This window comes from Leptidea sinapis, chromosome 6 (genome assembly GCF_905404315.1).
Source record: "Leptidea sinapis chromosome 6, ilLepSina1.1, whole genome shotgun sequence".
Classification (NCBI taxonomy): Eukaryota; Metazoa; Arthropoda; class Insecta; order Lepidoptera; family Pieridae; genus Leptidea; species Leptidea sinapis.
In genome coordinates this window covers 16,447,718-16,463,080 of record NC_066270.1, presented here as the reverse complement: position 1 = coordinate 16,463,080, position 15,363 = coordinate 16,447,718, and the positions used below count along the sequence as shown (strand labels likewise).

The 15,363-nt window shown below is 33.2% G+C and overlaps 1 protein-coding gene across 3 annotated transcripts in view; it reads right to left on the bottom strand.

The window, feature by feature from the left end:
* The window catches only part of LOC126964820 (exosome complex exonuclease RRP44), a 60,397-nt gene that overhangs the window by 8,748 nt on the left and 36,286 nt on the right, over positions 1-15,363 (bottom strand). For all 3 annotated transcript variants that reach the window (XM_050808112.1, XM_050808113.1, XM_050808114.1), the window contains one exon: positions 2,237-2,457. In XM_050808112.1, coding sequence (XP_050664069.1) covers positions 2,237-2,457 — 221 coding nt within the window. The remainder of the gene's footprint in view (positions 1-2,236; positions 2,458-15,363) is intronic.

The following is a 15,363-nucleotide window of genomic DNA, read 5'->3' as shown; positions in this document are numbered from 1 at the left end:
AGAAGTGTGTTTGACTGATTTACCAGCAAGAAATTGTCTAGGTAGACTATTATTCTCATACCGTTGTTCCTTAGGTACTGAGCTACCCAATTGGTTAGAGCTGAGAAGTTCTTCGGTGCACAAGATAGGCCGAATGGAAGGCAGGTTATTTGGAGGACTTGTCGCTCGTAAACCAGCCGTAAGTATGCCGATGACAGGTCGAGCTTCACCATCCAGTCGTCCTTCTGAAGAAATCGAGGTATGTGAAACTGTAAAATCAGTTTGAATGGCTTGGATGTTATATGCTGATTGAGTTGCCTTTGATTAAAGATGGGTCTGAATGATCCATCACTCTTCCTCTTCAAGAACATCGTTGACAAGTAACCGGCAGGAGCCAGTTAGGAAACTGCAGTTGATTTGGAATTTCTAAAACTCCTTGCTCCAGAAGATTGTGGATCTGCTGTGTCATATCTGGTGACTGAGGAGTCTCGAAGCGACATTAAACCTGCAATGGATGGACGAGCGCTGGTTTGGAGGTGAATGGCAGGCGAAATCCCGTGATTATATCGAGAAGGGCCTGCGGAGCCCGCAGCGCCTGCCACTGCCTCCTATACGCTCGGAGGCAGCCACCGTAAAACATCGGTTGCAGCTGTAGAGTCATTTGTCTTATTGTTTTTTATTGGGCTGACCTTCCTTTCTGTAATTTTTCCTCGTACTTTTTTCAGGCGGCTTAGAGGACCCCGTGAATGCGAGTTGTTTATTTCAACTCACCACAGCACACTTGTTTCAGAACGTATTGCGATATCGATATGTATGTGTATGTTGTAACGTAAATTTTGCATTAAAAAATCTGTCAGTACACCAACTTTATTCAACAGTTCGTGAAAATTAAAGTCGGACTCACCCCGTTTTTTCCTTTTTAACTTAGTACCAAAAGAATCTGATGAGGAGGATTCGGAGTCGCTGCTTGAGGAGAGGCGACGCTTCGAGCCTGGCCTGGCCCTCTGACGGGTGCGGGACGGCCGAAGAGCCGAGGTCGGGATGCACACTTTCCACTTCACTATCACCCACTTTTGTTCACTTGCACTTTAGAAGGTTCGTTATATTATAATACAACATTGTAATAATTAATTTCTAATAAAATTAAATTTGTAAAAACTTGCACAACGTAACTTATTACCTCAAAACACATTTTGCACGTTCGGAAAGTAACGACGCTATAAGCATAGATAATACACTATATACTAGAGATAGATGTGCAACTAATGTTTAATTTTGTAAAATCGGTGTACCCAGGCTAAGAGATAGCGCTGCGTTATTTTTACGCTCTTAGCGTACCGTCACTAGATAGCGCTAATTATGTTTATAGTTTTTACTATTGTTGTAGACCGTATTGAATGCATATTGATGTTTGTTTTGTGTGGGTGGAAATTCTTATTCGTTTATTAAGTTCAGCAGTTACCTTTAAATAAGGAGAGGAATTCAATGATTACAACACGATAGTCAAGTCTTGTTTTAATAAGTTAAGTGAGTTTTTTGCTATCACTAGCTCCATCTATCCATCTATGTATGTATGTTAAATTATTGACATCGTGGTGAAGTTGCAGCGTAACTAATAGAATGGATGGCAGCACTTTCAATGCAAATTTTTTTCATGTGCCAATGTAGGGAAGTTGCACCTCCCTGCGCTATGAGGGCGAACTGCCGACAACGCTCTGGTGACAAACAAGTTTCGATAGATGGCGCTGATGTACTCAACAAAGACACTTCTGGCGCTGCGATCGCCGGTAATATAAAGGAAAGTATCAAACGCAAACTCACAGATGCTGTGCATCGTCACATGCCGATAATAATATAAAAAAATACAAATGATCCAATAGTGAGCCAGGGCACAGTAAAAACTATTCAGTGAGTGCAGGTGCCGTATTATATATATTGGGTACATTTGATAATCTGATCAGTCTAGTATTCCACGTAACAAAATGTAATTCCGATCTTCGATCCAATTATAATTCAAATAACATTCTAGGGAAATGATGATGATGAAATGAGAATGAAATGAGAATACCAATCTAGAGGAAAACCTGGATGGGATCGAAGCTTAACTTCAATGATTTTGAAATTACGAGAATATCACAGCAGGGCTGTCACGGGTCGTCATCTATACTTTAGTATAAATGGCTACCTAGTTACAAGTTGTTACAAGTGTATGGATTAAACAGTGACGTCATAGTCTAGTAAACATTACCAATCTCACCTACGTATCGGGGACGTGAAGTGCGTATAAATAGGGCACGCGAGTCCGTAGTGGTAGTACAGTTCGTGCGCGATGGTCCCGCTGGAGAAGTAGACCGCCTGCTGCATGCACCGGGTGGCCATGATGCGCAGCAGAGTGTTGAAGAACGGCCGCGACGGTATCACGGCCTCGTCCAGGGACTTCGCGAACGATTTGTTAGTTGTGATGTCTATTTCGAAACCCTGTAATCGAGGAGGTTAATTTAACTTGTCTTATAAAATAAATCTTTCTGTTTCTAGCAGTGGCTATGTTGGGTATTACACCGCCTTTTTTTAAACGGTTTTATTTAGCTCACCCCGTTTGTTTTATTTATTATTCTTGGGTCAAATTTAGTAATTCAAATTTCACCCTCTTCCTGTCAACCGATTAATCTGAAATTTTGTATACACTTTGGATTTAGGTGACAATACAATTATGTTTATTCATTATCATTATAAATTCAAGATGGCCGCCGCTACAAAATGGCGGATAATTTATGTTTTATCAATCCCATCAATATGGGTATCAAATGAAAGGGCTCAACAAGCAGAATACAATATACTATAAAAAATTTAAATACAAGATGGCGGCCGCTACAAAATGGCGGATAACGTTGGTTTTATCGATCCCATCAATATGGGTATCAAATGAAAGTGCTCAACCAGTATAATACAATGTACTATATAAAATTAAAATCCAAGATGGCGGCCTCTACAAAATGGCGGATAACTTAGGTTTTATCAATCCCATCAACATGGGTATCAAATGAAAGGTCTCAACAAGTAGAATACAATTTACTATGCAAAATTGAAATCTAAGATGGCCGCCGCTACCAAATGGCTGATAACAATTTTTTATCAATCCCACCAATATGGGTATCAAATAAAAGGGCTTGACAAGAAGAATACAGTGCACTATACAACCTCAATATTTAAGATGGGCACAGCCACCAAATGGCGTATAATAATAAGATTTAAATTTAGAAATTGAATCTGTAATTTAGGTATCTGATTAATCCAGCCTGAATCCACCACCCAAGTCAAGATTTTGTATCGTGTTGAGGACTGTGTGGCGTTAGGGTGGCTAAAAATGATACGTCGTTAGCGGTACACCACCCAAGTTAAGGTGAAAGGTTAAAACGCGCCGAGAACTGTATGGCATTAGGGTGGATAAAAATGATATGTCGTTAGCGTTTTCCCCTCAAGACTCAGGCGCATCTTGTTGTACATAGCCTTGCCCCTTTATTGGACCTCTGGGGGGGTCGACCGTTTAAATATCCATTACTCGTGGGAACAAAATGGTAAAAAAAATATAAAAAAATACAAACACAAATAAAACAGAAACTGCAACACAACGTAAACGAAGGCTTCAAAAAGCGAAAGAAAAGTATAAAGCAAAACGAGTTAAAGAAAGTGAAGGTGATAGAAATAGTCGATTACAGAAACGACGGGAACAATTAGCGTCAAAAACATCTGAGCAATATGAGGCCAGGTTAAAAAAGCAACGTCAGCGATATACACAAATTACGGCGTCAGAAACGCCTGAAGAATATGAAGCCAGGTTAACAAAGCAACGTGAGCGATACACACAGATGATAGCGTCAGAAACGCCTGAAGAATATGAAGCCAGGTTAACAAAACAACGGGAGCGATACACACAGATGATAGCGTCAGAAACGCCTGAAGAATATGAAGCCAGGTTAACAAAACAACGGGAGCGATATACACAGATAGTAGCGTCAGAAACGCCTGAAGAATATGAAGTTAGATTAATACAAAGCCGTGAAAGACAAAGACAGCAGTTGGGTTCAGAAACGCCTGAACATCGCGATACGAGGTTAAATAAACAACGAGAGCGTACCCAGCAATGCAGAGCTAATAATCTGCAGGCATTCGAGAATGCTATTAACACAATTTGTATACATGTTTGTGATATTTGTACCAAACGTTGTTATCCTAATCAAGTTCGTACAGTTCGGTACAACGCTGCTGAATTAACATACTTACCTGTGGAGTTAACTTCGAAAATATCATTGTTATTATGTTCCCGCTGTCAAACACATGTTACTAGTAATAAAACAACAGCACCACCAAAAGCTTACTGGAATAATCTGGATCCAGGTTCTATACCAGACGTTATTCAAACATTGACACAGGTGAAATTTAGTGGCCTCTATGGGCAGTACGGTTTTCGCGGACAGGCAGTTTTATTTGCCCAAGATATCTTTGAAGTCAGTGAAAGACTGCCTAGTATGCTACCAAGACCTGCAAGCCAGGTAGGCATTATTGTAGTAACCGAACGATTAGAAAATTTGAACATCACCAGGGAATTCACAATATGTCGCGAAAAAGTCTATAGTGCTTTAAGATGGTTAATCAGAAATAACCCGCTTTACAAAGATGTACGTATTGACGACAATGCCCAAATTAGTGACCAGGAGTTAGTACGACTTAGTGTGCCCGAATTGTCTGAAGATGAAGCGTCCGAAAGGAATGAAAATGAAATTCGAAATGCATTCATTCCAATTAATAATGTTGCAAGAATTATTCGAGCTTCATGGCATCAAGGTGACTACAACGTCTTTACTTCGCGATATGCTGGTGTACAATGTAGTGCTTTGTCGTTGGCGAACATTGTCCGAGCTGCAATCCTAAGCCCTAATCAATGGCACGTCAATATTGTGAATGCTAATATGTTAGCGGGTGACTCCTTATATTGTTGGATTCGTACCCAGCTTGATCCTACTGAACTGGATGAAACAGGATATTTAGAGATACGAAACTTTCATATCGTCAGGCAAAGTTTACAAATGTATGAATGCCGATTTTCTATAGAATATGATGAAGACACTCTTTTATTCGGGAGTCTCCAAGATTCTGTAAATACCAATAATATCGGCATTACATTACATACAGCTTTAATTAGATTATTTGATAGTCATTCTTCAGGAATATTGACAGCGTCAAATAAATCTGTTAGCGTATTTCGCGGTTAAGACAAATACTATTTTGCTGACTCCCATTTTTGTGGCCCAAAAGGAAAACCAACACCAGAAAATGGCAAAGCCTGTGTTATAGAATGCGACACTTACCAGAACTGTGCCGCATCTGTAAAACATGCCTCGGATCCCGTAATATTGCGTACACCCTTACACGCGTAGACGTACATTTGAGGGAAAATATTACCACTCGTCAGGGTGTTCAAGTACAGCAACAGGAAGATGCCATCACTCATCAGGATGTACAAGTACAACAACCGCTTTCGAATCTGAGATCTGAAACTATACCTATACAAACATCTGTAATGTTGCCTATTGATAGCGTCCAACCTGATGTTGAAGATGAGCTAGAGGTATCTGAAAATGTAAACGAAATCAGAAGAAAGACGAATAATAATATTGTGAATGAAGCTTATGAGTTAAAAGCAGAAGAGTTCGCATGGCATCAGCTTTTCCCGTATGGTAAAAATGGTTTGAAAGAACAACGGACCGTAAATATAAGTCCTTTGGATTACTATAAATTTCGTTTATTAGGTGCTGATGTTAGATTTCAGCGCAATGATTACCTATTCTATGCTCTATCAATGTTTGAGTACTATCGAGTTAAATCAACCATTGCAGCTTGTGCTAGAAAAGTTGAAGGTGAAAACGGCAATCGAGTGGAAGACCTGCACTTATATTTAAAAAATCTAAGAGGTTCCGCTGCTTATTGGCGTAGTGCTCTTAGTGATCTTATAGCACAAATCAGATGTTTAGGACCTCCCACATATTTTGTTACATTGAGCTGCAATGATCTTCACTGGAAGGATATGAAAAGAGGTCTCCTTGTAAGTGATGGTAAACAGCACATTGACCCAGATGACATAGATATTCAGGAAACTCAGAGACTCATCGAGATGTATCCAGTTGTTGTGAGTAGACATTTTAAGTAGTAGGGATTCGCCGGTTCTGCCTCCCCGGTTCTGGTCACTTGTTCGTGATGCCTACTAAAAAAAAAAAAAATTTGGTGTCAAACTGGGGGTTTTGATGTATTTCCCAGCGATTGCGCTGATCCGTTTTTCGATATCTCTTATAGTTACAAAGTTAGCTTTTTAAGTTAAACAGATCCATACTCATTACTAATCCGTGGTAATTAACCTAATGATTGGTGAGCGACTCAATGTCGATTCTTTGAAAGTGATAGATGTAATTAGTAAATTACCTCTCACATTCGTTACTACGATTAAAACGACAGTTTTGTGCTGTGGTTATTATTAAGTTAACAGAAGATATAAATAAAGTATATAATAAAACATCGTTGCAGATTGTATCATTTTTAAAATATTTGATGAAATAATTCAAACTCTTCTTATTAAACTTAAAGTATAGATACATTAAACAGTACTCGCAACACATGCTGCGTTAATAAATATATTCTTTACTCTTGTAGTATTGTGGATATACATTCTGCAATTGCTTTGTAAAAACCTCAGCTGGAATCCCTGAGCTAGACGATCATATGAATTGAAGTATTGTCCAATACCCTGCTCACCAATGTGTATTGCAACCCAGTGAGAGCCTGGCTTATTTTCACTATCTACATTGCTGACAATATAACAGGACGTTACAACGTATATCGACAATCGGTTTGCTGCGTAAACATTATTTTGAATACAGAGATCAATTTTCTTCAAACAATTCTGTATCTCAATTATATTCATATTACCTTAGAATAATGTATTTAAAAGTTATTGGATTACAACTTACAATAAAACAAAACATCATTTTAAGTACATATTTAATTTCAATATTAAAAGGCAATATAGCAGTAAGTTTAACTAAAACTATTACACACCCTTACAAACGATCAAACATAAACATAACTGCGGTAATCTACTGAAATATTATGATTTTTATAAATTTTATTGTATAAGAGCTTATTCAAAACGAACTTTGATTTATGAAATATTTAACTTGAGTTAAGTGATAAAGCTCTTTGTCATTTTCTTAATGTTACTAATTTTGAGATAAATAAAATACACTTTAGTTTCTCTGATTATTTCCTTTCGCGAATATATCAACAATTCGACCATCAGATTTCCTCATCGGGTCATTAATTGTTTTTAGTTTTACTTTAAGATTTTTCTTCCGCCAAATATATTATAGAGTTCAGGTAGTTATATCTTGAAACTAATTGACATGGTTGAGATTGTATAAAGGTTGCATTTCATCAAAGCATCAGGTGATTTAGATACAATTTGTGTCACTGACATCATTCAAAAATATTATAAAATTATTTACGAAAACTGATTTTCCACACCCACACACTATGCACCCTCTACTACAAAAAGGTTTCATGTAATATAATGAGACGATTTATTGTTAAACTACCATTTATTGATTATATTTAAATAGAACACTTTATAAGTAAAACAATATACAGTACCTACATCATAACTTACTCCGCAAGTTATATATCTGAATAAAAGATGTATCTACTCTCATTCTTTTCAAAAAAAAATAATTCAACCTTAAAACTTATATAATATTTATTTTATTTTATGATGACTCCAAGCTAAGGTATCAATATAATTTGCTTAGATATACCGTTTGGTATGACAAACTAGATTTATTTATTCGTTGAGTGAAAATATTATGCTTTATTGACTTAAGTCTATGCATTGAACAATATTCGTTCTTATTTTTAAATAGGCACTATTCATTTTCATATACTTACTTAGTAACACTTATAAAATTTGGAGTTGCATTTTCCCGCAACATCTTACGAATATATTTTGATCGAATCCTAGGCATTCATTAAATATGTTAACTTTGTTCCACCTTTAAAATAGCCTAACTTCTTATTATTGAGTTTTAGATAGTAAAATATTTATTCTGCATTGTCAGATGTTTCAAAACGCAAATGAAAATCAGGTTTTATATCTCTTTAAAAATTTATATATGAAAGTATAAGTATCAGTGTACAATAATTTTAATATATTTCGAAACTTATTTAACATATAGTTATAGTAAAATTTATTGTATTAGAGTTTTAGAAATATCCAATATACCTGCAATATACCAAATAAATATGTTTATTGAGAAACAATTTAGTCTTTTGTAATTGAACTGCAACCAATTTTCATTTTAAAATAGATAAACTATGGAATTCTATCATGGCAATTAAATCATACAGTGCAATTTTACATTTACTCTTTTTTCAATATTTTCCATTGTTATTTAAATATTTGAGGTATTCATTAATTTATAAAAATCTTTTAGAAATCAGATGTAGGTAGCTTGTTTATGCATGTTTGTATTTAAATCTATGAAATTTTGTAACCATGCGCTTTGTTTGAATTTTAAAATTCTATGATTTTTTTATAATGAGACGATTTATTGTTAAACTACAATTTATTGATTATATTTAAATATAAAAATTTATAAATAAAACAATATACAGTACCTACATCATAACTTACTCCACAAGTTATATATCTAATCTATTGTTTTCAAAAAAAAATAATTCAACCTTAAAACTTATATAATATTTATTTTATTTTATGATGACTCCAAGCTAAGGTATCAATATAATTTGCTTAGATATACCGTTTGGTATGACAAACTAGATTTATTTATTCGTTGAGTGAAAATATTATGCTTTATTGACTTAAATCTATGCATTGAACAATATTCATTCCTTTTTTCAAATAGGCATATCTTATAATTTTCCATTTTCATATACTTACTTAGTAACACTTTTATTAAATTTTTATGTGTATTTTCCCACAACATCTAATACATTCATAAAATATGTTTACTTTGCTTTCATCTTTACAATTATCGTACCGTACTTCTTTTTATTGACTTTTGAGTAGCAAAAATTTTTTTTCTGCAGTCAGAGGTTTTGAAACGCAAATGTAAATCAGGTTTTATATCCGTGTAAATTTTTTATATATCAAACTATCAGTATCAGTGTGTACAATAATTTTAATTTATTTCGAAACTTATTTAACTAGGGAAAGTCATCGCATTAGAGTTTTAGAAATTTTCAATATATAAAATCCCAACTAAATAGGTTTATTGAAGAACAATTTAGTGTTTCGTAATTGAACTGCAACCAAATTTTCACTCTAAAATAGATAAACTATGGAATTCTATCTTGGCAATTAAATCTTGTACAATTTTACATTTACTCTTTTTTCAATATTGTCCATTGTTCTTTATACATTGAGTAATTCATTAATTTATAAAAATCTTTTCGAAATCAGAATTTGAATTTTAAAATTCTATGAAAATTTTGTTTTTTCTGTCTGTGTGTGTGTGAGACATTGCTTTAAATTTCTGAAATAAATGACATATGTATTATTATTACGAAGGTTTGGAATAAATAAGGAAGCACAATTTCAAAATTTAAGACTAAATTTTCCAAATAATAATAATTTTTTACGTCTTAGAAAAAAAGAATTTATCCATATGAATTTATAACACCACACGATTCCTTAAAACTTTCAACGCTCCATGATCATGATAGATTTTACAATACATTTACCGGCACACATATTTCCGATGAAGATTATAAGTTAGATAATTCAGATTTATATCTTAAAATCAATGTTTCACTTTAAACAAAATATGTATTTGAAAATTTCCGAGCTCTATGTTTACAGACATAATATGGTCTAGATCCAGCACATTATTATACAGCGCCTGGGTTAAGTTGGGGTGCTATGTTAAAATGCACAAAAATTAAATTAGAATTACTTTAGGGCTTTGAACAAATAGCTTTTATTGGATCGGGTATTTGAGACTGTGTATCTCAATGTAGGAATCGTTATGAAAATGCGAATTTAAACAAATAAGTATAGGTTACAATATTATAAAACGAAACCACTGAAATATTTGCATGTCTCTCAAGACGAAACATGTGCCTACTCTTAAATTTGTAACAACTTTACTTGTGAATATTTCTTGCAAATAAAGAACTTTGACTTTGACTGTGCGAGAACAGGATAAAGAAAAACGAAAGTCGTTTATAACTTATTTTGATGATACAGAAGGTTTTGAATGCGTAGATGTTCCTACAAATTTTGATGTTCCGGATGATTTTGAATTTGGTTTTATTTTGGAAGTAGACCAAGAATATTCAATTGAACTGCATTATTTACATTCTGACCTATCCTTATGCCCCGAGAATATAAAATGTAAGTATTGGTGATACAAAAAGCATAAAATTTATTCCAAACCTTCGTAATAAAAATACATATGTCATTTATTTCAGAAATTTAAAGCAATGTCTCACACACACACAGACAGAAGAAACATAATATTCATAGAATTTTAAAATTCAAACAAAGCTCATGGTTAAAATATTACATAGATTTAAATACAAACATGCATAAACAAGCTACCTACATCTGATTTCGAAAAGATTTTTATAAATTAATGAATTACTCGTATAAAGAACAATGGACAATATTGAAAAAAGAGTAAATGTAAAATTGTACAAGATTTAATTGCCAAGATAGAACTCCATAGTTTATCTATTTTAAAATGAAAATTGGTTGCAGTTCAATTACGAAACACTAAATTGTTCTTCAATAAACCTATTTAGTTGGGATTTTATATATTGAAAATTTCTAAAACTCTAATGCGATGACTTTCACTAGTTAAATAAGTTTCGAAATAAATTAAAATTATTGTACACACTGATACTGATAGTTTGATATATAAAAAATTTACACGGATATAAAACCTGATTTACATTTGCGTTTCAAAACCTCTGACTGCAGAAAAAAAAATTTTGCTACCCAAAAGTCAATAAAAAGAAGTACGGTACGATAATTGTAAAGATGAAAGCAAAGTAAACATATTTTATGAATATATTAGATGTTGTGGGAAAATACACATAAAAATTTAATAAAAGTGTTACTAAGTAAGTATATGAAAATGGAAAATTATAAGATATGCCTATTTGAAAAAAGGAATGAATATTGTTCAATGCATAGATTTAAGTCAATAAAGCATAATATTTTCACTCAACGAATAAATAAATCTAGTTTGTCATACCAAACGGTATATCTAAGCAAATTATATTGATACCTTAGCTTGGAGTCATCATAAAATAAAATAAATATTATATAAGTTTTAAGGTTGAATTATTTTTTTTGAAAACAATAGATTAGATATATAACTTGTGGAGTAAGTTATGATGTAGGTACTGTATATTGTTTTATTTATAAATTTTTATATTTAAATATAATCAATAAATTGTAGTTTAACAATAAATCGTCTCATTATAAAAAAATCATAGAATTTTAAAATTCAAACAAAGCGCATGGTTACAAAATTTCATAGATTTAAATACAAACATGCATAAACAAGCTACCTACATCTGATTTCTAAAAGATTTTTATAAATTAATGAATACCTCAAATATTTAAATAACAATGGAAAATATTGAAAAAAGAGTAAATGTAAAATTGCACTGTATGATTTAATTGCCATGATAGAATTCCATAGTTTATCTATTTTAAAATGAAAATTGGTTGCAGTTCAATTACAAAAGACTAAATTGTTTCTCAATAAACATATTTATTTGGTATATTGCAGGTATATTGGATATTTCTAAAACTCTAATACAATAAATTTTACTATAACTATATGTTAAATAAGTTTCGAAATATATTAAAATTATTGTACACTGATACTTATACTTTCAAATATAAATTTTTAAAGAGATATAAAACCTGATTTTCATTTGCGTTTTGAAACATCTGACAATGCAAAAAAAATATTTTGCTATCTAAAACTCAATAATAAGAAGTTAGGCTATTTTAAAGGTGGAACAAAGTTAACATATTTAATGAATTCCTAGGATTCGATCAAAATATATTCTCTATATAACTCCAAATTTTATAAGTGTTACTAAGTAAGTATATGAAAATGAATAGTGCCTATTTAAAAATAAGAACGAATATTGTTCAATGCATAGACTTAAGTCAATAAAGCATAATATTTTCACTCAACGAATAAATAAATCTAGTTTGTCATACCAAACGGTATATCTAAGCAAATTATATTGATACCTTAGCTTGGAGTCATCATAAAATAAAATAAATGTTATATAAGTTTTAAGTTTGAATTATTTTTTTTTGAAAAGAATGAGAGTAGATACATCTTTTATTCAGATATATAACTTGCGGAGTAAGTTATGATGTAGGTACTGTATATTGTTTTACTTATAAAGTGTTCTATTTAAATATAATCAATAAATGGTAGTTTAACAATAAATCGTCTCATTATATTACATGAAACCTTTTTGTAGTAGAGGGTGCATTGTGTGTGGGTGTGGAAAATCAGTTTTCGTAAATAATTTTATAATATTTTTGAATGATGTCAGTGACACAAATTGTATCTAAATCACCTGATGCTTTGATGAAATGCAACCTTTATACAATCTCAACCATGTCAATTAGTTTCAAGATATAACTACCTGAACTCTATAATATATTTGGCGGAAGAAAAATCTTAAAGTAAAACTAAAAACAATTAATGACCCGATGAGGAAATCTGATGGTCGAATTGTTGATATATTCGCGAAAGGAAATAATCAGAGAAACTAAAGTGTATTTTATTTATCTCAAAATTAGTAACATTAAGAAAATGACAAAGAGCTTTATCACTTAACTCAAGTTAAATATTTCATAAATCAAAGTTCGTTTTGAATAAGCTCTTATACAATAAAATTTATAAAAATCATAATATTTCAGTAGATTACCGCAGTTATGTTTATGTTTGATCGTTTGTAAGGGTGTGTAATAGTTTTAGTTAAACTTACTGCTATATTGCCTTTTAATATTGAAATTAAATATGTACTTAAAATGATGTTTTGTTTTATTGTAAGTTGTAATCCAATAACTTTTAAATACATTATTCTAAGGTAATATGAATATAATCGAGATACAGAATTATCTGAAGAAAATTGATCTCTGTATTCAAAATAATGTTTACGCAGCAAACCGATTGTCGATATACGTTGTAACGTCCTGTTATATTGTCAGCAATGTAGATAGTGAAAATAAGCCAGGCTCTCACTGGGTTGCAATACACATTGGTGAGCAGGGTATTGGACAATACTTCATATGATCGTCCAGCTCAGGGATTCCAGCTGAGGTTTTTACAAAGCAATTGCAGAATGTATATCCACAATACTACAAGAGTAAAGAATATATTTATTAACGCAGCATGTGTTGCGAGTACTGTTTAATGTATCTATACTTTAAGTTTAATAAGAAGAGTTTGAATTATTTCATCAAATATTTTAAAAATGATACAATCTGCAACGATGTTTTATTATATACTTTATTTATATCTTCTGTTAACTTAATAATAACCACAGCACAAAACTGTCGTTTTAATCGTAGTAACGAATGTGAGAGGTAATTTATCACTTTCAAAGAATCGACATTGAGTCGCTCACCAATCATTAGGTTAATTACCACGGATTAGTAATGAGTATGGATCTGTTTAACTTAAAAAGCTAACTTTGTAACTATAAGAGATATCGAAAAACGGATCAGCGCAATCGCTGGGAAATACATCAAAACCCCCAGTTTGACACCAAATTTTTTTTTTTTTTAGTAGGCATCACGAACAAGTGACCAGAACCGGGGAGGCAGAACCGGCGAATCCCCACTACTGTGAGCCAGAACCGGCGAATCCCTACTGATACTGAAATATTTGGTAAAGTTAAAGATCATTGGTGGCGAATCGAGTTTCAGAACAGAGGAAGTCCTCATTTGCATATGGTTGTTTGGATCGAAGATCACCCGTATGTTGCGACACCTGAAGGAATAGCTCGCATTGATTCAGTCTGTAGTACTGCCATTCCTCCAGAAACTTCAGAACTATATGAATTAGTTAAAAATTATCAAATACATCGACACACTAGTACCTGCACGAAAAATAATTCTGTTTGTCGTTTCAACTTTCCACGCTCGGAATGCTTAGAGACACATGTTATTGATCCTTCATCTAACGAATTCATCTACAACGGTGGTCGCATTTGCGTTCTGAAAAGAAAAAGTGAAGATGGTTGGGTAAATAATTACAGTCCTGCTTTGCTAAAAATGTGGAAAGCCAATATGGATATACAACCGTGTGGTACAAATGAGTCGATTGCGTATTACATCGCTAAATACGTGTCAAAATCAGAACCTACAAACCTAGATGGTGAAGTATCTCGAGCTATTCAACAAATAGAAGAGAAGAAACTGACGTCTCGCGTAAGCTGTTTAAAATATGCATGCGCATATTAAGAGAACGTCAAGTTTCAGCCTGCGAATGCGTATTCAGGCTATGCCATTTGAGTATGCGTGACAGCTCGAGAAAAACAATTTTTGTCAATACTCGTAAAGCGGAACAAAGGTATAAAGTGTTGAAGTTTAATGAAGCTGGTCAAGCAGCAGGATATTGTGCCAATATTTTCGAACGATATGAAAAGCGACCAGCAGAGTACCCCAACTATGATTTTAACAATATGTGTCTCATAGAATTTGCGATGTTATTTGAGCCACACTACACAAAACCGCCAGTTATAAATGAAGAGAGCATCGATACCGATGCTTATGCACCGCACGAGCAAACAACAAGAAGGCGACTTATAACTTTAACAGACAACACCAAAATTACTATTAGAAACACGCCAGCTGTAGTACGGGTACCTAACTTCGTAGCAGCTTCTGATCCAGAGTCATATTATTACAGTTTACTAATCCAGTATATGCCGTATCGCAATGAGGCCGAACTTTTAGGAGAATTTAATAGTGCCAGAGATGCATTTCTCGCCAACGAAGAAAGTTTAAGACAAACTAACACCTACTTGGAAATATATCGTGAACGTGACAGGCAGCTTGAAAATGCATTCGCGCAAGTACACGCATTTCAGATACTGGAACACGCAGAGCCGATGGAACTAGACCATGAAGAAGAAGTTCCTTATTTGCCAATGAATGAAGACTAGTTCTTACAGGCTAAGCAGTCTATGAATGCAGGACAAAATGAAATTTTTACATTAGTTACCCAGTCCATACAAAATCAAATGTCAGGTGCTGAAGAACGTTTAAAAATA